Source organism: Protopterus annectens, chromosome 4.part0, assembly GCF_019279795.1.
Source record: "Protopterus annectens isolate FY-2018-M chromosome 4.part0, PAN1.0, whole genome shotgun sequence".
NCBI lineage: Eukaryota > Metazoa > Chordata > Ceratodontiformes > Protopteridae > Protopterus > Protopterus annectens.
In genome coordinates this window covers 1,461,302,688-1,461,325,975 of record NC_056733.1, presented here as the reverse complement: position 1 = coordinate 1,461,325,975, position 23,288 = coordinate 1,461,302,688, and the positions used below count along the sequence as shown (strand labels likewise).

The 23,288-nt window shown below is 41.0% G+C and overlaps 1 protein-coding gene across 6 annotated transcripts in view; it reads right to left on the bottom strand.

Moving 5' to 3' along the window:
* The window catches only part of NSD1 (nuclear receptor binding SET domain protein 1), a 1,335,896-nt gene extending 1,327,893 nt beyond the window's left edge, over nt 1–8,003 (bottom strand). The window contains exons 1-3 of one of the 6 annotated variants that reach the window (XM_044069301.1): nt 7,823–8,003; nt 6,935–7,078; nt 4,043–4,994 (exon numbers count right to left, since the gene is read on the bottom strand). In XM_044069301.1, coding sequence (XP_043925236.1) covers nt 4,043–4,978 — 936 coding nt within the window. In that variant the 5' untranslated portion in view covers nt 4,979–4,994; nt 6,935–7,078; nt 7,823–8,003. Of the gene's footprint in view, nt 1–4,042; nt 4,995–5,292; nt 5,519–5,942; nt 6,375–6,579; nt 6,663–6,934; nt 7,079–7,331; nt 7,468–7,822 lie in introns of those variants that run through there. The other 5 variants (XM_044069302.1, XM_044069304.1, XM_044069305.1 and 2 more) reach the window with 5 other exon arrangements.
* Nucleotides 8,004–23,288: the final 15,285 nt, after the last annotated feature.

The following is a 23,288-nucleotide window of genomic DNA, read 5'->3' as shown; positions in this document are numbered from 1 at the left end:
CAGACACACACAGACACACACAGAGACACACAGACACACAGACACACAGACACACAAGGAACAGAATGCTTCATTCAAATGCAAACACTGCAGATAATTAAAAAAGCACCACGGTAGAAAAAATAAAAACAGGTGGAGAATAGTGCTAAAGTGCAGCAGTAAACAATACTTAAGCAGAGCTTTATTTATCAAAATAGCAGCAGACTACATGGCCAGGGTCAGTAAACAGGACTTTCTTCACATGAAACAAAACTAGGCTGACTTTCCAATACAGAGAATAAAATATCTGTAAATGTCATCACACAGCTCTACTCTGTCGGACGTCTTCATATGCACAAAAATACACTTTAATTTGCACATATTACCAAATTTTCCTTGGGTCAAAAGAATAACAAAACTCATTACCAATATGCTGTTCCACAACAGCAAGGACTGCATTTTTCAATCCTGCAGTCTGTGATGAAAACTAAATATACAGTAGATTCATAGGTAGGTACTTGGCTATTGGCCCTAGGGCCTATATAAGCCTAGCCAAATGGTACCCTGGCTTTTGCCACCGAAGAAAATTATTTTCCTGTGCCCTGTCAAGCAGAGACGCAGAAGTGATCCCCAGGGTGAATTTCCCATCTCCCATCCAATCATCAAAATTTTTCTTGAAGAGTGCTAATGAGGAGCTTTGTTTGATATAGATAGGTAATTTGTTCCATAGTATGGGAAGTCTCTGGGACAGGAATCTATCCCTCCACCATGTTCTGTTTATTGCGGTGACAAGGTTTAGGTCCCTAGAGCATTGGGATTTCTTTACGTGGAGCATGTCCAACAACTCTGGGTTTGACATAGCTTTGTATGTTTGGCAGAGATCGCCTCCGAGTAAGCGATATGCGACAGAGTAAAGCTGGAGTTTGAGACTGTATGCGTAGGGCATCTGTTTGAGGCTGGTAATCCTCTTTGTGAGGTATTTCTGTGGCCTTTCCAGTTGTTGGAGATGTCTTGTGAGGTACATACCAAAACGGGCGTTGTACTCTATAATGGGTCTAATGGGTGATGAGTAGAGGGGGAATAATGACCTCTTTTTTTCTGGATGAGAAACCTTTTGTAATGAGGTGAGCCTATGCAGTAGTTTATGGGAACAGAGTTTTTACCAAAAGGGATGACAATGCACTTTTTGGCATTGAGCTTGAGGCCATGGCTTTGACACCAGGCATCTGTCTCATTGAGGACCCTTTTGTAGGATCGTTAGGTGTTTTGACTATGGCTCCTAGCTTGCAGTCATCTGCGAAATTTGTTAACCAAAGACCTTCTGTGTTAGCCTGTACTTCAGGGAAGTAGATACTAAACAGGAGAGGACCTAGGAGTGAACCCTGTGCTACTCCACTTGTCACTGGTCTGAAGTTGGATTTAGAGTCTACTACTTTCACAATGTGGGTTCGGTCACTGAGCCAGTTGGCAACCCATCTTGTGACATACGGATTTATACCTAGTTTAGTAAGTTTATCTACAATTCCAGAGTGGGGGATGGTGTAGAAAGTCTTGGCAAGATCTAGATAGGCTATGTGAATCACCTTGCCCTCATCTACCGCTTCAAAGGAAGTCTATCAGGTTTAGGAGACATGCCCTGCCTTTTACAAACCTGAACTGGGTAGGGTCCAGAGTTTGGAGATTACCAATGTCATTGTTTATAAGTTCCACGACGATACGTTCAATAGCCTTGCAGACCAGGCTCATCAGACTAATGAGGCGGTAGTTCCCGGGGTCCATGGAGGCTCCCCCTTTGTGGAGTGGGATAACCGTTGCTGTGCATCATGCAGTGGGCACAAAGCCTGAGGTGAGGCTATGATTGAACATGGTACTTAGGTGGGGTGCCAGTTCGTTCTGTAGTTCATGTAGAACACAGCCTGTGATGTAAAGTTTCTAGGTCAATAAGTAAAACAATGGATGATGTAAAATATCAGCTGGTGAGGGAGTTGTCAGTAAAAGGAGGCCTATGAATACTAGATGTTTAGATGGTCTGCTTGACAGACACTGCGTCAGCAACAAGAAAAGTTGTAGAAACCCTTGCACTCCCTGTAGCAAACCTGATGACTTCAGTAAATAAAAGGGCTATGAATTGTAAAGTTCAAGTTGACCAAATTAAAGCAGTAGTCTGAACAACATGCTTCAAGTGTCCCAGTCTAAAGACTAGTGTGTTTATTTTCCATTAAATTACATGGGGAAAGAGTGGGACTAAACACAAAAATAGTAACTGTATATAATATTTCACTTCACAATCCCGAAATACTGAAATATCGAATTTCAGTATCTCAAGATCTGAAACTGAATCCACAAAACACCTAAACAAAACTGCGAAATTCAAAACACTTGAACCGCACACACTACACCATACACACACTAACATACCCACATCACAACATAGACAAACAAAACTACACACATACACAACTCATACACACAAGCAGGGGGGCAAGCTCCCCTGCACTCCCCTATCTGGGGGGCTGTACCCCCCACACCCCCTACTTATATATACTAACTCCAAGATTGCATAAACAGGAAACAAAAGCAAACTCGCACACGCATATTCTCCAGTCCCTCACATATACAAACATATCAGCACCCTCACATACACTCTAACTCCCACTCAAACCCCTTACAAAAACACTCACTTACCTGACATAACACCTAGATCCACACACGGCACCGTGCACCAACACACAATTCCGGACATTACGTAGCGTAAGGTCATAACCACAAATTAGAGACATCTGAATTCACGATTATGAACTTTCTCTGTTGTAAACATTCGGCTTTATAGTCTCGAAATACTGAAATTCAACATTTCAGTATTTCGAGATGATATATATATATACACACACACACACACACACACACACACACACACACACACATACATACATACATACATACACACACACACATAGATATATATATATATATATATATATATATTATAAATACATATATATACATATATATATATATATATATATATATATATACACATACATACATATATATATATATATATATATATATATATTATACACATACATACACACACACATATATAGATATATATATATATATATATATATATATATATATATATATACATATATATATTATACATATAGATATATATATATATATATATATATATATATATATATATATATATATATATATACACACACATATATATACATACATACACACACACACAATGTATGTATATATATATATATACATACATACACACACACACACACACACACGCATACCACACACACGCATACCACACACACATACCACACACACATACCACACACACATACCACACACACACATACCACACACACACACATACCACACACACATACCACACACACACACATACCACACACACACATACCACACACACACACATACCACACACACACACATACCACACACACACAAGTACAAGCAACCCCATTAAAATAAAAGTACAGAGAAACTGGTGATGGCAGCCAAACTTTGGTTGCTACCACTGCTGCTACAGTAACTATAAAGCCATAGGACACTGCACTTCAATAGCCTAAAACCAATGTAACCCAGTGGGCAGGAAGAGACCATTTGGTAAAATGTAGGCTATAGGGGAAAAAAAATCAAAACATCTACTTTATAGGTTCAACACTCCACTCCAAAGTAAGGATTTCTAAACGACAACTGCAATACCACTTGTGTGAGTCAGTCATTCAACAGCTATCAGTTCACTTACGATGACCACCTGTTGCATGCATAAATGATCCAAGATAACCATATCCTTTAAATTTACTGCCTACACTTAACACCCCTCCACCACCAAAATGAAGCAGACAATGACCTATGTGAATTTGACAGAATAGGACTTTATAAATATCCCATAAAGTCAGAACATGCATTTTAGTGTAGTAATTCCTATAAATACCTTCTGTGAAAACCTTTGCACCACAAAATGCATTAAACTTAATACCATAAGAAAAAAATAATGGCTCACGATATTTACTTCAGATGAAGCTGTAGAGGTCTTCTGTAGCTCTACTTGATCTTCCAGTGCTTTGCAATGAAAGTTTATTTTATCAAGAAGATCCATATCAGATTTACATTCAAAACTGCCATCTTCTGTAAATGGGGACTGCTGCAGTCCAGCAGTTATATTTGCATTTGCCATGCTGGAATTCTGCTCAGCTTTGCAGTCTACTGTGACATCTAATAAGCTGGTGGATGATGGCACACATTCGGTAACTGTACAATTATCAACACTACTGGTTTTGCCCTTTTTTTGTCCACTTTCTGGACTTTGAGATAGAACACTCTTTTCAGTACTTGGACTGCAGCTGACATGTCCATATGACTCTACCTTTTTCCTTGTTTTTTGAACACAGTGCTTTGCATCAGTTTGCTTTACAGTACTGGATTGTGGGTCACCCTTATCAGTGCTCTCTCTTGAATTTTCCCCACATATGGAAGACTCGAACAGCAATTTCCCATTCTGAACAGTCTTTATGATTTTTATCCTCAGTTCTGGAGAGCTTCGAAGCCTGGTCTCAGAACTGCTGCTAGAGCGTGATACAGGCTTATCCATTTCCAAAGAATCACTAACCTGAGAAGGCCTGCAGTCTGAAGAACTTGACACAGTTTGCTGTGTGTGGGGTTCACTCCCCTCTGTTGCACCATTTACATCCAAACGTTTAATCATGGAGGCTAAATCTTGCAGTCTACGAAGTGGAATGTAACAAGAAGAAGGATCTTGACCACAGAACTTTTTTGGAACACCACATGGAAAGGATGACTGCTGAACAGTCCGTTTACAACCAGATTCAGAATAAAATTGGGGGCTGTTCCCATAAGAAGCACCACTGCTTTTAGGCGTTTCAGGATCCAATGAGCTGGAAAGTGGTGGCAAACAACTTTTTCGGGGTGGCTTACAGGATTGATCCATCCTGCTCAACAATCACCTTACAAGAGAAAAAAAAGTTACATGTCAGAATCTGCATAAATGTAAATTAACCAAAGATGTAAATAAACTGCCTTAACAAGAACTTTAAAGATGATGAAAACGTTCTTACAATCATCACGACAGCAAATAATCTAATACAGAATTTACACATAACTTTTTTATAGTTTGCATTTGAGGTTTTAGCCATCTGCCCTTTACGTTTCCAATTAAAAAGCGTTTTAATTTAGTAGTATAAAATCTTCCATCTGTAACCCCCACCCCCCAAAATGAAAAAACCTTAATCATGCGAAACTTACACACGTCATTCAGAAAGGCACTGCAACAACAAAGAAACAGTTTAACAATAACATTGCTTCCCTGACAATCAGCCGTCAGGCAACTGCCATAAATGCTCCTTTATCAAAGCTACAGCTTACACACACACAATTTATTTAACCTAAAACAGTCATAAAATGTGTTAAGCACACCACAGCTCTCTATGCCCCAACACTAAGCAATATCATCAGAGAAAAGTGTAAACCCCCAAAAAAAACAGCAAACATGGCTGCTCTTAGGATCATCATCCACCAATGCTTCCACAAGCAACCCCCAATAAGGAATAGAAAAAAACGGGTCTGACATTAACAAGGGGGCGTCTCTAAAACTTTCTTCTCCTCCTTCTCCATCATCCCCAGACCCCAGCCACGTACAGCTGACCCTGGCTCACCCGATTTCGGGTGCTCACGAACAGGAAGGCAGTGATGAATACATACATACATAAATAAATCACTTGCCTCGCTATGGCGAGAGAAGATGAATACAGTATAATGTCTGGTTACATGATGGCAATAAGAGCTGTGCCAAGCAGTATGCTGGTCACACAACTAGGCCCCAAAACCCAGCCAACCATCCACATGTCATGTTAAACCCAAAATCTAAAAATAATAGAAAAGGGAAAACAAATCACCTTATACGCGGTCATTCCAGACCTCTCATTCGCCCCCTCCCTCCGTCTACGGCCCCTTCCTGATGGCCTAGACAGACAAGAAAGCCAGTATAGTGCTGCTGCAAACCTGAAGTAGTGGAAAGTTTCTGAAGGGGAGGGGGTGCTGCATGGTACTGTCTAGGAATAATATAAAAACAAATAAATATTTCTAATTTTATGATTAAAAAAATCGTTCTACGTGCCAATCTACTGAACAACCCTTGCAACCCTTGGGGTTGTACTTCTACTAAAAACTGGAACAGCTCGCGCTGTCTGTCCGAGAAACGATTAACACAGCCCAATCAGCGTCTTCTCACCGACACAGCGGCGTGCCCTTCCCCCAATCGGCGCCGCACGCTCCCGTGTCTCTATACACAAACATTCAGTGCAGGCCACCCTTTACCTTACCATCTGTGTAACACGTAACCCCCTGCTGTTCACCCTAATAGACCTAGTCTGTCCCTATCAAGTTTCAAACTTCCGGCCTCACAGACTGCATTATGTGTCAGATTTTTGTTAGGGTTGATTCTTTGTATTAATAAATACATAAAAAAATGACTTCCACTCTCAGACAAGAGCCACCAGTTTGGCTTTTGCCTATATGAACCGCGCCAGTTACCTTTCACTAACTGCAAAAGCGTCACTTCCTCCATCTTAGGTGACAAGACCTGGTAATCCTTGCTCACTTATTTATTTACTGATAAATACTGATGTGGCTGCAATCACTCTGAAAGTTTAGGTGGGAACAGATAGTGCCCATGCTGGAAAAACTACCATCATGACTGCTGTTAACATATGGTAGTTAAAGTCCCGTTTCATGATGGAAGGGGTAGGGTGTACCTTTGTTACCCTATGAGGTACACTTCATACTGGCTACCAAAATGGAGTCTCTTTCTCTCTCTACCCCCAGGACTCCTCTTCCTTGTTATTCGCGTAGCAACTCATACAGTGTATCAGAGAAAACCTGCACTCACTTATCCACAACGCTGTCATCCAAGGACGTCTCTGTTGCAGGTACTGGTAGTTCAGGCGAAAGGGTCATCCAAACGTCCTGCCTTACTCTTAGCAAAGTATGCATTCCCAAAACAAAGCCACACCGGTTATCTCTGCCGTTGTATCTAGAAGATAAAAAAATCATATTAACAAAATAGCATGCATAAATCAAATCAACGTGAATTACATTAAGCCTGCCACCGTACTGTGGCTTCACCTTCCTCACACTTTAACGTCAGCAGCCGCATCTACTGTACAATTTTACTATTGTTTTAATCAAGTCTAGACAATTTAAAACATTCATTGTGTAATAAAGTAATAAGTATGATTATCAGACGTTTTGTCTGATCACACTGCTGCCAACTAAATGCTACTCACTCTTACTGGGTGAACAAGCGTGTGGCCTTAACTGCAAACATTGTATATCATTTTTTTCTACTAACGTTCTGAAGTAGAAGTCCCCCCTTCTTTTCATTGTTTTTTGCCACCTACAGGCAAAATATGTCCCGTTTCAGACGGGTTGCTCTTTGCTACACTGTAATCACTGTGCGGGATCACTCACTGCTAGGGGCATTTCAGATTTAGGTCACACAAAAAATTGCGAATGCAGTTACAATACATGCATGGTGAATCAATGGAATTAACACTGATAACACTGTTTGGTTAATGTTATTTTATTTATTTGTAGCGCTGAGCACATTGACTCCAAAGGTCTCCCTAAAGGAAGCCCTTGGAATCCCAGCAGTAGTACATCTCGGCCCCAATAACTTCTACTGTTTTGTCACATGTGAAGCAATTACAGCAAATTACATTATACGGTTTTCAAAAAAAAAAAAAAAAAAACTTCGAAGCTATAGACTCTATCATACCCACAACATTGTATCTTTAGAAAGAAGGCCTCGGTGAGATCCCACCCCGAGTTATTCCTCCTGCTCCTGTCAGACGATTAGTGAATAAGTTAACCAGTTACATGCTGACCGACACCGGGTTTTCTAACTCGACATTGTACAATTTATGCAAACTTTACCCACTTAAAACTCAATACTTTGATTTTGTTGCAGCTGCAGCGGTAATGTAAGTGAATTGTCATTCATCTATTCCTTATATATTTTTTTCGGTGGTAGCCTATCAACTGTGCCACATAGTGGCTGAACTGACATAGCAGGCAGCAGTTTTCCAACCAATACTGTATTTCTAATGTGCACATAGCAAAGCAGTGTACACAGTACTTTCCATATAGCAGAAGGGTTTCCATGCTGTCCTGTCTGTTCTAATTTAGTTAGGGTCGTACTATTAGCACTCTTCACTGCTCGTTATGTGATTTCTTTTATCATGCAGATGGACGCATGCCGAAAAGAAGTTTATTGCTACCTTAGCATGACCCGTTTGCAAGTCTTTTCTCTGCGCTGCCCTCTCGTTGGAGGCGTGTTACAAATTGCAGGAAGCTAGAGGTAGATGATCAAAACAGTTCGTCACCACACTATTGTTTATTTGCTATTCAAGTAAATACACTTGGCACACATGCTTCTTTTCATAGATGACCCAGGTGCAGTGCACTGGTTGAGCTGCTCAGACATATAGTAAGCAAATGGAGACTGACAGAATCAAACCCAGGATATTAAAAGCCCATCCACCAGCATGTGTTAAAAAGTGAAACGGCTGTATGCGGTGGGATAGCAAATGCTGGCTCATCCCTTAATTTTTAAGTGGAATGATATGTAAATGTGTAAGTGGTCCCACACTTTCTAAACCAAAGGATCAAAACTGAGGTGTGCATAATGCATTCCTTCCTGACATTTTAAGGCACTGCTCCTAGCTACATAACAAATGTCATGGATTACCACACTAACAGACAGTCTGGGTTCAGTCAAAATATGGGCTTGACACCTACTACTACACAAATACCTCCTATGATTTCACAAGCAGTAGGATATAAGGATATATTTACACAACTGTAGATTAGTAGGGGGATCTTGCAACCAGTATGACATATCAGGCACTTTAATGCTATAAGACTGTAGAGCACACTGTTGAAATACAGTGATGTATTCTAATTAACATATGTTGAAGTGGTTTGCTCTCATTCCGGTTTTTGTTGGTCTCAAAAGATTTAACTCTTGATATAAAACTTTCCTTGTTTTAGGAGGTTGGGGATGGACTTTTCCACTTTTGTAATTATATAGCCACACCTAATAACATATGAAGTCACTATGTTACCAGTAAAGCAATGGTACCAAGGCCCATTGTATAGGATATGAGATCCTAGTACTGAGTGAGAAAGGAAGCATAATCTTGCTGTTTTAAGGGTTTATTCCACAAGAAGAACTTCCTGATGAGGTAGTTAAGCTATTACAACTTCATATGCTGTATTGTCTTGTCGTATTTGACCCAGCAGAACTTTTACTGCATCCTCATTTACAATCTCTTAATTTAGCTGGATCTATATTGTCCTCAGGCAAAACTCTTTTTTCATCATTGTGGTTCTCTATTGTTTTTTTACATCAATAGGTCCCATCCTTACAAAGATTAAAAGATTAGGAATAAGGGTAACTGTTCAGAATGTTGGATCCTGGCTGCAGCAAACTTAGCAAAAATAAAGTCCTCTTTCCAGAGGGGAAAAAAAACAATCCATTTAAGGGTTTAAGCAGCTCTTTATTCAAAGTGGTTTGAGTTGCTGAGGTATTGGCAGAAGCTACTGTTAGGAGACCCACAACAGTAGGTACACCATTAGTAATATCAGGTTTGCCCTTGCTTTTTAACCAGTCCCACACACTTTTGGCTTTTTTTGAAAACAAAGGGGGGACTGGGTCCCAAGGATTTTTCCACTTGTTATCTGCTATAATGCTCCAAGTGATCACCTTCCTGATTTTCTTGTAGTCTTTAGTGAAAGACAAGGCCATACTTTGTTTTCTGTCCTCCTCTCTGGAGTGTCTGTACAGGTTGTAGTACTGTCCAGGGAGCCTTCCAGGAGGGACATGTAGGGTTGGGTCTTTGTTTTCTTTTCAAGCTGTAATCACATCTAAGATTATTCTTAGCACAATGTCACTGTACCCCCTAGCATGGAAGTCCCTTTCTATGTTCCAGAGGTCGGTGGTTAAAGCATTGGTTTCTTGTGACATGCACACCATCGCCAGCCTACACTTATCCATTGCCTAACAAAATATAGACATTGTGTTTCCTACATATTTAGCTATGCCCTGTAGATTAACCAGTCTACCTCTCCACCCCACCCCATCCTCTGTGTACCATATATGACCCTATCAGGGGATATAGTCCACCTCAACAGCCCCTTAAGTCATACTTCTGATGGGCTACTGCTGCCTGCATCTGTGCCTTGCCCTCTCATTCACCATCGTAATCTCCATGTGCTTCACATTCTACTATCAACAACCTGATGTGAACAACCCACCCATCAATAAAAGAATTATATAGTTCTGAAGTGTTTTTTTCCACCTGCCAGTGGCCTGTGTACCTTTACCGTGGCAGATGTTCAACACTTCCATACTCTGTAGATCAATATATTTATTTAATGCACAAATCAGGTGCAACCTTCCCTGTGCTTCCCATTCCCCTGTTAGCAGGTTGCTGTGGAGCAATTCCCCCAACAGTAAAAGACTGATACAGTTATTCAGTCACTCTCTCCACTGTCCTGTGTACCATCATCACAGCAGATGAAGAGCAGTCCTTCACTCTGCAGACTGATGTAGTTATTTCCTTCGGTATCCATTTGCTATTCCATAGGAAATTTGAGTGATGGATACCACAATGGTGTTAGTTGTTTATGTCATGCTACCTTTGAGCTTGTATCATGGCAATTATGCCAGTGAAATAATTTAGGGGAAATATCAGCTGCCTATTGAAATGCAGTGACTTGCAATGCTGAGTCCGAAATCACTGGGAAAAAAAGATTGAAAATACAGAAAAAGACTGAATATCAACCAGTGCACTTCTCCTTTAAACGTGTTTTTTGCAAGGTAGGGGTAATCCCTCCATACCCACTGAACTATTATACCTTGGGAAAAAAAGGGAATATTCCAAGAAATGGCAATCTCAGATTCTATATATGTAAGTCCAGACTTTTGGTCATTTGCTCTCCACATTTCAAGGCTTGGCATTGTGAGTCCAGACATTTCAAATGGTTACTGGAAATGTCTCAACTGCATATTTATGACAATGCATATCAATCCTGTACTGCACATTGAAAATCATACCTGCCACTGCATATGCATCATAGACTGTGAAATGATGTGTGTATGCGTGGATAGGTACATGACTTACATGGGGGTCATGGGCTTGTTGATATCTGTTTCATGGCCCCTTGGGGTGTTGTGCCACCACCATGGACAATAACGTGGTATGCACAGGACTAATACCTTGTGTCCAGTGTACATGTCCCCTCCATGAACAACAGTTTTGTACTACCATGCTTTCCACCAATGCACAATATGTGGCTTCCTCAACATGCATCAGTGTAAATCTGCCACCATTTTCCTCCTGCTATCAACTGAAATGACTATGGCTTCTGAAAGGGCTGTGTCTGGAGGAGCTTCTACATGGTGCAGAAAGGAGGCACAATGATTTTGTACATCCTGCACTGGTACTACAATGTGTGCCTTATGGGGAACTCATATGATGGCCTCCGGTACAAGGTGGTTGCCTGGCACTGCCTTCACAGTGCAGTAAGTGATGCCATGTTCATCTACCCCTCTAGTGAGAAGTGCTGAAATTGTTACAGTGGCCTGAAGAGGCAACATTGTGACCTTTTCCAGCAATAAGAAGAAGATGTTAGGGACCGGGAGTTACAGTAAGTAGTAGTTAGTACCGGCTGTTTAAACCTAGGTAAGCATTCTTGTTCAGATATATGCAGTTACTGGTGCTCACATATATGTATGTTTATTTTTCGTATTTTATTACCATCTGATGAAATACAGGAAAGCAGGCTGATATGCCAGAGGAGACAAGCAAGACTGTCCAGGTGTCCAATTACATATGTGGCACTGATGTTATTGTGCATATTTCTAGTCACCTGCTCCAATGTCCATATTTGTAGTGCTACTAATTATTTTTACCCCTTTTACAGATTTGCTTTGCTTTATGTGTCACATACCTTGCAAATGCTGTTTGAACTGTTTTACTAACCATCTTATTGCCTGAGACTACCAGCAATGTCATTGTGATACACACTGGGCTGACAGTGGGTGTGCAACCACTATTCAGGGTGTTATCACGTATTTCGTCTCTGATTAGCTAAAAATATTCAATGCCATGTTTACATCTGTCCACCCTGTTATTAACACAAAATGATCTGGTCAATGTGCTATTTCTTACTTTAACCCTGATCATTCCACTGCCCCTGCCTGTGTCAGTTATTCCTAGCATACTGTAGTAATGGATCTAACAGGCTGTTGGATGACACTTGGTGGCTGTGTTATGTCATAGTATGATAGCGCCACTGGATTTTGGTGCCCCATGTGTATTCATTTCATAATTCTGTGGTGATATATACATGGCATAGTCTCCCTTGTGCCATAAAAGGCAATGTTTGGTATGCAGCGTTTGCCACCTACTGACAAGTTCCTCCAGGCTGGGTACTACATGTGTGACTCATGGACTATTTCAATGTCTTATGCACAGGGGACTGGTTAGGTGTCATTTAATCTTACCCCCTGTGGTGCACAGTCTGCTGTAGTAGAGTTATGTCAGGCCTGTATATTGTTTTGTTTTTTTATTGCATATTTAACAGCATTTTAATCCTCCAAGTCCTGTAGTGCCACCCAGTATAGCACACATTAGTGATAATAGCTTTTGTTTTTGTTTTCTCTTTATTGCTGTCTTCTTCTCTGTTATTGATTTGTCCTTTTTTGTTTTGTTTTCTTTCTGTCCATTTACATTCCCATTTTATCAAGTGTTGGCTGTGGTAGTGAATGAGCTGTGGCAGCAGACACCTCACCATGTATCTACAGTGTACCTCACCATGTACATCCCCTGTTGGGTTCCCGGTGGTATCCTGGCCTTCCTCTCTACAGGGTGATGTACGGTAATGTAATTCATTCAGCAGGGTATTACATGGAAGGCTTCCTGGTGTCCTCTGGAAGTCTGTCTGTCTCTGGTAGAGGAAGTAAGCTCCCCCATTGAGAAGTGTCACTGGGGATCCTAGTGTGTCACCCATCAGGGAGTAGAAAGCATGGTGGCAGCATTGGTGGACTGTTGACTGGCCAAGCACATTGATAGCTTGAAGTACATCTTCATGCAACTGTCAAAGCTGAATAGATGCCTATCCCTGACCAGCAGGATGACAATGGCTGGGCCCAACCATGAGAGCAGTGATAGAGAAGATTGACTTCAGACTGAGTGAAACACTGCTTAATGCTGCAGGCAGTCATCACATCATATCCCCCATCTTGGTGTTCCATGTCCTTGTGTTTTATTTCCTTTCACAGTCTGTAGTCCAATCCTCCTCATCGCCAACTGTCCTCCCTGTCTGTCTGTGTTTCTCCTTTGTCTTCCTCTCATTTGTGTCAGCACCTCCCCTGTCCATCTTTGTCTTGTCTTTTGTGTTTGGTTTGTGTGCTCATGTTGCCATTCCTAAATCATCTTTCCTACTCATACCTTCCCCAAGCTACCTTCCCTCTCTATCCTTCTTGAAATATAACACAATTATCCCACAAAAAATATACCATTGCTTCCCTCCCCATACAGCCCTTCCTTTCTCATTACCCTTTTGTGTTCCTCTCTTTGCTTTTCATCTTTCTGCCTGTCCTTTCTGCCCATTTTCTTCCCATTTCTAATATAAAAATAGTAGAAATTGCATTGTACTCCGCATTTAGCCTCTCAGCTGCATGCATAGTGGTGTGTCATAACACATATGAAGGCATGTTGTCACAAGTAGTATAGCTGGGGCAAAGGAGGGCAGCCACCCTGGTGCAAGATCAGGACACACAGCAAAGTGTTAGGAAGCTTTATCAGGACATACTGAGCAATTGTTAGTACAGTACCATCTCTCATTTCTGTACTGGCATTTATGAATTCCGGTATACAAATGAACTTCAGTAGTGCTCTGCAATAGAACCGAAGCACTTCAGTGCTTTGTGTGTGACAGAAGATGTAGTAAGTTTTTTCTTTTTCAGTAAAAGGGTCAGGGCACAGAAATAGACTCTCGCTGGCTCCCTGTAGGAAGCACCAGATTAGGGGAACTTTTTTCATTTTCTCTTCAGCTGAAGAGCTGCATGCACACAATAGGATTCCTAAGGTCACGTAACCTTCCATGACACTGCCAGCATCATTGCATGACTTACTCTAATTTTAGCAGTGATTTTTCTGCTTATTAAGACCCAGTCACATAATGTTGCTGCTACTGCATAGTTAGTATCAGGCCACATTGTACCACTTTGACTGCACTGTTTGGCTCTTATATGACCATAATCTTTATTCTAAGTCCCAGCTTATATTTGTAGGCATTTTTAATACAAAGACAATGAAGACTAAGGTAATTGACTTCTTTTGTTGAAAATGGCAGTTTTTACTGAGTAGGATTAAGCATGGTTTTCAAACCATGCCCCCCCACACACATACACTTTTTTAGAATCATGTGTAAGTGCACGTTCTTTTGGATTCACTTTCTTAATTATTTTAAATCCATACATATCAATTAGATTGTTTTAAAATGCATTTGTTGCAAATAAAGGAAACTTTTTGAGTGTGTTTTAAGTGTGTAGTCTTGAACATTTTCCATCAAGAAATGAAACAAAATTTCTTACTCAACAATAACAGCAACATTTCCCATTTCAGAATATTTCAACCATAAACAAAGACTATTTGGGCTGCTTTTATTATAATACACCATTGTACTAATCAGTTATGACTACTTTATTGATTGTATGCACCTCACATGTCTGATTGTTATAAAAATATCACAGTGAAGTATTTAACTTACTTTACACAAATGCAAATGGGCACTGTAAACCCAAACTATGGATTGCGTAGCTTGATAATTACAGCAAGGTCAGTAATGTTTTTCCTCAGACATGTGTACTTCAGGTGCTCAGCTGTGGTAAAAATAATAATAATAATAATAATAATAATAATAATAATAATAATAATAATAATAATGACCACATTAATGTATTTAAGTTTTCTCACAAATGCACAGTAGCCACAGTAAAGTATTTCACCTTATTTGACACAAATACATACTAGTCCTACAGAGCTAACTTAATGACTATTTAAAGTGAACAAACAAGAAGACGGTAAGTGGGTGAACAACAAGAGGTAAGTTATTTTAACAACAGACAGCCCCACCTCTGCCCAGTGTTATACCCATTTTGACTGTGTACCCTTTAGACACCTGTAATAAAATGCCACAGTAATATATTTCAACTTTGTTTCACACAAACAGTAGCCAAAGTACTCCAACTTATGTTGCATAACTGTACTCCAGCCCTGCAAAGCCAAACTAAAGGCTTTTTAAAATGAACAGATGGCAAGAAGGCAAGTTACTTTTATCCATAGACAGACCACCTACCCAGCAGATATGCCCACTTTGTTAACAAAATACACCTCAGACATCTGATGGTGATAGAAATAAACATCACAGTAATATAATTCAGGTTTATTTCACACATTCATGCAATAACCACAGTAAATTATTTCAGCATACCTTCATACTATACACACTAGCTTTGCTAAGCCAGACTAATAAATTTCAAAGGCAGATGACACAAGAGTAAGGTGCTTTCTTCCACAGACAACCCATCACCCCCACTCACCAGTTATAGTCAGTTTGTTGACTGTGTGTTAGATAGAGAGGAAGACAAATGGATACTTGTGGAAAGGGTACTTTTGCTTTTTTGTTGATATTTTAAGCCTATATAAAGCTTGACTCATTTAAACAGAGCTTACCAATGCTTGACAACCACTCCACTGAGATTGTTCCTGCTTCAGTCCAGCTGCATTCAAGCTAAGTACTCTGCACTGCTGACTTGCACTTTATTTTGTTATTCCAAAGAGCTGATGTTGTATTTCTACATTAATGCATTCAGCTTCTGCACTTTCTTATACTTTAAAGTGTTGTCATATTTTGCTGTAGTTAACTGCTGGGTTTCTGCATTTTTACATTTAATTCAAAATATTTGCTGGTATTTTATTGTTGTAATTGCAGGGTTCCTGCTATTTCCTGCTCCTTTTCAGTGATTTTGCAATTGGTACAGTTAGGTCTGAACTCTGGTGACAGAAAATAGTAGATTGGTCACTTCTGAGCTCTGGAATCACTGAGGAAACCTTAGTGTGTGTTGTTGTGATTGGTCAGTGGGCTGTTTTGCTTATTTGTTATTTTTCTGCACTTGTATAAAGCTTCTGTGCCAGTATAAAGCATGGCTCATTTAAACAGAGCTTACTAATGCTTAGCAATCACACTGCTGAGATTTGCATGTTCCTGTTTCACTGGAGCTCCATCCATGCTAGATAAGTATGCCACATTACTGAATTGCAGTTTTTCTTGTTATTTCAAAGTGCTGCTATAATCATTCTGCATTATGTACTAAGTTTCTGCATTTTTCATGATTTAAAGTGATGTTGTGTTTCACTGTATTTATCTGCACTTTTGCATTTAATTCCAAATGTTTGCTGGTATTTTGTTGTTGAGACAGATGAGTTACTGCACTTTGGGCTCCTTTTTTAGTGATTTTACAGTTGGAAAAAATAGGTCTGCACTCTAGTGGCAGTAGAGAGTAGCATTGTCTCTTCTGAGATTGGCAGTCAGTGAGGAAACCTTAAAGTGTGTTGTGATTGGCCAGTGGAGTATTTTGCCTGTTTGCTGATTTTCTGTGTCTGTATAAAGCTGTCATTTTTGTGCAATGCTGCTAATCATGCATAATTGATTAGCAGTGCCTGTATAGATGTAGGCACATAGAATCCAACTTTCTCAATAAATAAACTTCAATATTCCCTGAGTACATGGCTGTGTGATAAGCATCTGGTTGGTACATAGAGGAGCATTGCTCTATGAGATTTCACTAAGATTATAGTTCATAGCCAAATAGCACCCAAGCAAACTAGTGGTAAACCCCTATATTACCTTGTTACAGTGGTTTGCAGACAGAAAAAAACATTTCTCCAGCAATCTTGTCATAAACATTATAGTTTCACCTGAATAGGACTTGGGTAAACCTATTCTAGACACCCCCCGATACAACTCCCCGTGTAATTCACGGAGTAAACTTCTGAAACTATGGATAAGCACTTTCCTCCTGTTTCTGCTGCAAGCTTGGTTAAAACATGAGTCAATGTAGCAATTGTCTCATCTTTACTGACAACCACCTAATTCTTAAACAGTCTAATACAGTGTATGAGAGACATAATTATACACTGTCAGTGGAGGCAAGGCTCTGTCATGCAGCCACTACAGTTACTAAAAAGTTGTCAGAAACACACAACACCACTTTCTACATACCACTCACACTAAAGACTAAGCACAAAGATTCACATATGCTGAGGCTCTAAAAAGTAATCTAACCAAACCTCAAAGTCCTCCAAAATGCATCTATAATAAAAGGGTTTCTCAGCACCTCAAAGACATTCTACCAAAGCAATATCCACAATGCATACAGCTTCAATGTATGGTGTCTCAACTCATAAGCCCATAAAGCAAATTTCCACAAATTCTAATATTGAAGACATGTTCTACCCAAGCTAATGTTCCATTTAATAAGCTGAATAAGGAGGGGGGTTATGATCAGCTGCCTATCAAGGGCCAGGATCTGCCAAATCAAGCACACATACAAATAGGTCATTTAACCACAACTGCCAGTATGACTCTGTCATTGTGCATAAAACTGTAGCTGGCTCAACCAGTGCCCTGTACTGATATCATGAACTAGAATCCCACCCCTCAGTTACTCAAGTGTAGAGCAAAAATGAAAAAAAAAAACTCTTCTGCTCCTTCCACTGGTACACCAACCAGATGACCCCCACCCCTGCCAGTCAGGTCCCATTTCTGCACCCTGCTGCTGACCATCCTACCTTCACATTTTAGTAAAAACCAAAAAAAAAAAAAATAAGAAAGAATGAAACACCTTTTTATTTCTTTTAAAGTGTAGCTGCTACAAATGTAGCAAACAGTATGCTATAGCTTATATTTTACACAGAGCACTACAGCTCTCAGGTTTTAGATAAAAAAAGAAACAAATATTTTGTCTTTTAAACTGTAGCAAGCATTTGCTGCAATTTATACCCTGCAAAAAGTGACACAGCATTCAGGATTTAGATAAAAAAATGTTTTGCCTTTTAAACTGTAAAAAACTGCTTGCTATAATGAAGCAAGCAGTTGCAACAGTTTAGCCCACACATGGAGCACTACAGCACTCAGGTTTGCAATACTGATTTTAAAAGCTGATATGCATTAAAGAGGGATTGGGATAGGCCAATGACACCTCCCCACCATTTTCCACCTGGGGCAGTTGCTGCTTTCACCACATCTTAGATACACTACTGATTGTACATATGGGTGTAAATGACCTGAGACAACTTTCTGGACTATATGAAGAGAGTTGTGATGGAGCTGTTAGACTATGTGTCCCAGGATGGTATTATCCTACTGTTCAGCAGCATTCTACCTTCTTCCAGGATGATACTGCAATATGAACAAAAGATAATTTACTTTAACAATTGATCAAGTTTTTGGTGTCATTCGAAGGATGTGAAATATCTGTCAACTTTGGAAGATATGTTTGACAGATCACACTGCTTTGCCAAGGAAAGTCTGCACCTGCCCCCTTTAGCCTTTCATGTATTGGCTAAAACTTTGTTCAACCTCATAGTGCCCTTTTTAGGCAATGCCAACCTGATAAACCTTTCACCATTTGACTTTGTGAGGTATTGCCAGCTATGCCAGTAGAAGTAGGGCAGTGGATGTGTCTACTTCACATCACCTAAAACCCATTTGACTGACTTTCATTTCTCCGAGACCAAATCACTTAATTTTCAAAATACTGAAAACTCATTTAGATTCATAGGTAGGTACTAGGCTATCTGCCCAAAGGCATTTATAAGCCTAGCGAGAATGTGTTGGCTTTCGCCGCCCCTTAGATTAGTTCCCTGTGCCTCTGTCTAGCAGAGCCACTGAAGTGATCCCCAGTGTAAACTTTGTGTTTCCCATCCACTCTTCAAGGTTTCTCTTGAATAGTGTTACTGAGGAGCTCTGTCTAATGTAGATTGGAATGTTGTTCCAAAGCATGGGAAGTCTCTGGGACAGGAATATATCCCTCCAGCACTTCCTATTTATTGTTGTGGTAAGGTTTAGATCCCTAGAGCGTGTGGCTTGAGGGGATATGGTTTTCTTTAGGTGGAGCATGTCCATCAATTCTGGGTTGGACATGGCCTTGTATGTCAGGCAGAGGTCACCTCTGAGTAGGCGGTATGCAACCGAGTACAGCTGGAGTTTCTTCAGTCGAGCTGCATAGGGCATCTGTTTGAGGCCAGTGATCCTCTTGGTGAGGTGCTTCTGTGGTCTTTCCAGCTGTTGCAGGTGTCTTGTAAGGTACATCCCAAATGGGGCATTGTACTCTATGATGGGTCTGATGAGTAATAAGTAGAGGGACACAGTGACCTCTTTTGATCTGGATGCAAACCCTTTTGTGATTAGGTGGGCCACATAGAAGGATTTTCTAACCATTTTGACAATGTGATTATCAAAGGAGAGATTACTATCTACTTGGGTCCCCAGATCCCTTATTACATCTTCCATATTTAGGGGACTACCACCTATGTGGTAGTTTGTGGGTACTTTGTTTTTTCCAAAGGGGATGACCATGCACTTTTTGGCATTTAGCTTGAGGCCATGATTTTGACACCAGGTATCCGTCTCAGTGAGACCCTTTTGGAGGATATCTGTGTCAGCCAGAGAGTCAATTATAGCCCCTAGTTTGCAGTCGTCAGTGAACTTGGTCAGCCATAGTCCTCCTGTGCTTGCCTGTACCTCTGAGAAGTATATGCCAAACAGGAGGGGTCCTAGGACTGAGCCCTGGGGAATGCCACTTGTAACCAGTTTATAGTCGGTCCCAGCTCCTGCAACTCTCACCATGTGGGCTCTGTCCGTGAACCAGTTGGCAACCCATCTTGTGATGTAGGGATTTATCAAAGGCCTTTGTGAGGTCTAGGTAGGCTCGTCTATAGCCTTGGTAACTGTCTCAAAGAAGTCCACCAGGTTTAAGAGGCATGATCTGCCCTTAACAAAGCCGAATTGGGTAGGGACCAATATTTGGAGGTTCCCAATGTCTCTGTTAATGAGTTCCATGATGATGCGCTCCATAGCCTTGCAGACAAAGCTAGTCAGGCTTATAGGGTGATAGTTCCTGGGGTCTGTTGTGTCTCCACCTTTGTGGAGCAGAATAATCATTGCTGTGCGCCACTCGATGGGTACGTAGCCGGTGGACAGGCTGAGTTTGAACAGTGTGTTTAGGTGAGGGTTTAGTTCATCTTTGAGCTTGTGTAGGATGCAGCCTGGTACACTGTCCAGTCCCATTGATGCTGTGCTTTTGGCTTTGGAAAGGGCTGTTTTTACCCGAGTGTCTGTGATTTCAGGGGCACTACATTCTTTTGGAATGGTTATGGGCCCTTTTGGGAGTGAGAGGGGGGTGAAGTTTGCACTGAACCTGTCTGCCAGGATGTTGGCAATATCGGTCGGTTCAGTGTATTTTGTGCCATTCTGCACTAACTCCGAGCAGATCTGAGCATTGCCACTTAGATTCTTGACATAGCTAAAGAATGCCTTGTGGTTAACTTTGGAGTCCTTGGCAATTTTTCTTTTGAAGCTAGCTATGGATGATTTTATGAGGAATCGTAGTTTCTTGCTGATACTGATCAGGAATGTCTTCCCTTCTTGGGATTTTGCTCTTTTCTGTACTAGTTTCCTCCTTCTGTTATATAGCTTGTTTATGGCAGGGGTCCACCAGACTGGTTTCCTTTTCTTGAAGGAGTGAGTCTTGGTTTTGCTTGGGATCGCACGATCCATGCATTCTTGTAGGTGCCCGCAGAATCCATTAGTAAAGGATTTTGCAGCTTGGACAGCATTATCCTTTAGCATGGGGGCTTTGAAACTTTCCACCTCAGTCTTAAGTAACGTGAAGTTTGCTTTTGAGCGGGGGTGGGGGCGGAATGTGGATATTCAGAGTGATTTGTTTATGGTCAGATCTAACCAGTGAGGGGTTGACCTCCGGTGTGGAACACAGGTCGCCCATGTTGGTGATGACCAGGTCCAATATGTTGTCACCTCTGGTGGGAGTGTGGACCAGTTGATCCAGGGTGTTTGAGTTTATAAATTCTAGGAAATGTTGGGCAAGAGAGTTAGTACTTGAGTAGTTCTCCCAGTTAATGTTTGGGTAATTGAAATCACCCAATATTAGGGTGTTTGTTAGGACATTTATGTTTCCCAGTGTTTCCAGAAATGCGGAATGGGGGTCCTGGGACATGGTGGGTGATCTGTAGCAAGCTACAATTTGAATTGCAGTTTTGCCCGTTGTTAGTTGCATGTGGATGATCTCTGAAGCATCGTGCTGTGCCACTAACCTGGAGGTGTGGGTATCCTTGATGAATATGGATACTCCCCTGCCTTTTGTATTTTGGTCCAGGTTCTGTGGCCAAGATGTATGGTATGAGTTGCAGCCTAGTAGTGCTGGGGTGCTCTCTGGAGCCTTAAACCAGGTTTCTGTTACTGCATATATATCGATTTTCTCCATACTGAGGAGTGCCTCGAGTGTGTGCATTTTGAGGTTTAAACTTCTGGCACTGAGTAGCATTACCCTCAGTTTTTTGTTACTTGTGCTATTTACGGTGGTGGGTTTGTCTTTTGAGCCTTGCCTAAAAAGGCACTATGGGGGTGGCAAAAGCCTTGGCCAGTATTCGAAAGCCTAAGGGTGACAGGTGCAAGCCATCTCTAGCAAAGCAGCATGGCTTGTTGAGCATGTCATTCCAGGTGAACAGACAATGGATCCCCTTTGAATGACACCAGAAACTTAGCCAATTATTGAAATTGACTATTTTTTCTTTATACCATGGTATAATTCTTGGTGAGGGTAGGATGCTACTCACAGTCAGGGTCATAACGGCCTGGGCTACATGATCAGAGAGCTCTTCCATGTCTCTTTTCATGTAGTCCACGGAGGCACGGCTCAGGTCATTCACACCAACATGGACAATGACAGAGTAGTATTTGTACTTGTTTTGGATTGACCTGAGTGCTTGTGTTATGTGGTGGATCCTGGAACCCGACAGGCAGCTAACAGTAACCTTCTCCTTGTTCAGCCTAGTGAGTGGGACGTCAGTGTGCCTGACTATAGAGTCACCTATTACATGTGTGTTGGGTATGTTATTTTGCCTTAAGGACTGTGATTGCATGGCATACTGGTTTTATGAAGTATGTGTTTCATGGTTTGTGTTCGGGGATGGAGGTTGCTTGGATGTCTGCTTTGGAGGTCTCTGTTGCTTTTGCAGATTTTTATTTAGAGCCTCCGAGTATGTTTTTGTGTATTTATGTGTGTTTTTTACAAGTGCTAGTTTAATGGGTCTATGTGAGGCTGGTGGTGTGATACAAGTATTTCCCTTCTCCTCTTGACTGTCTGATCCAGTCTTGGGTTGAGAGAGCTTAGCCTCCAATTTGGCTGTATAATTGCATCTCTTGCATGTATTAGTGTTTGATGGTAGGAGGAGAGGGTTGTCTGTGTACATGAGGCAGTTGTAACATTGCCTCAAAATGCCCAGATTCACCAATTGGACTGGAGAGTACACCTGAAACTGCCCTTTGGACATGCCTGGATAGGTACAGTAAGCTGTTTTACTGATTGGCTGGTAAGGTCGAATAGAGAGCCTTGTCCTTCTGTACAGTATAGTGGGGTCTAGTGCTAGGGTTTATAAGTGCTAGCTATAAGTTTTGAGCAAGTGCCAGGCTGAGAAATTAATTGTTTGAGTGCTTAAGTTGAATGTTTGTCTAGTTCCAAGGGAAAAATCGAAGAGGACACTTTATGGAGCCGGAAATAGTTATACCCTAGCTAACCAGTGCTGCCCAGCACGCAAAACCAGGCAAATGTTTTTTTTATAGCAGGGAAATGAAAGAGATAGAAACTAGCCCAAAATGGCCAATAATCTACAAATTTCTGGGCTGATACCACTCCTCCAGGGATAGATAGGCTGCTCAAAGCTCCCCTCTCTCACATGTGAACAGAGAAACTTCCTTCGATCCAAGTAAGGTATGGGGAAACACAGAGACTTGTAACACAGCCCTGAATTCAGCACTAACCTGAAAACTGGACTATACTAGCTTAGAAAGGCGAGCAACAAGTATATTTG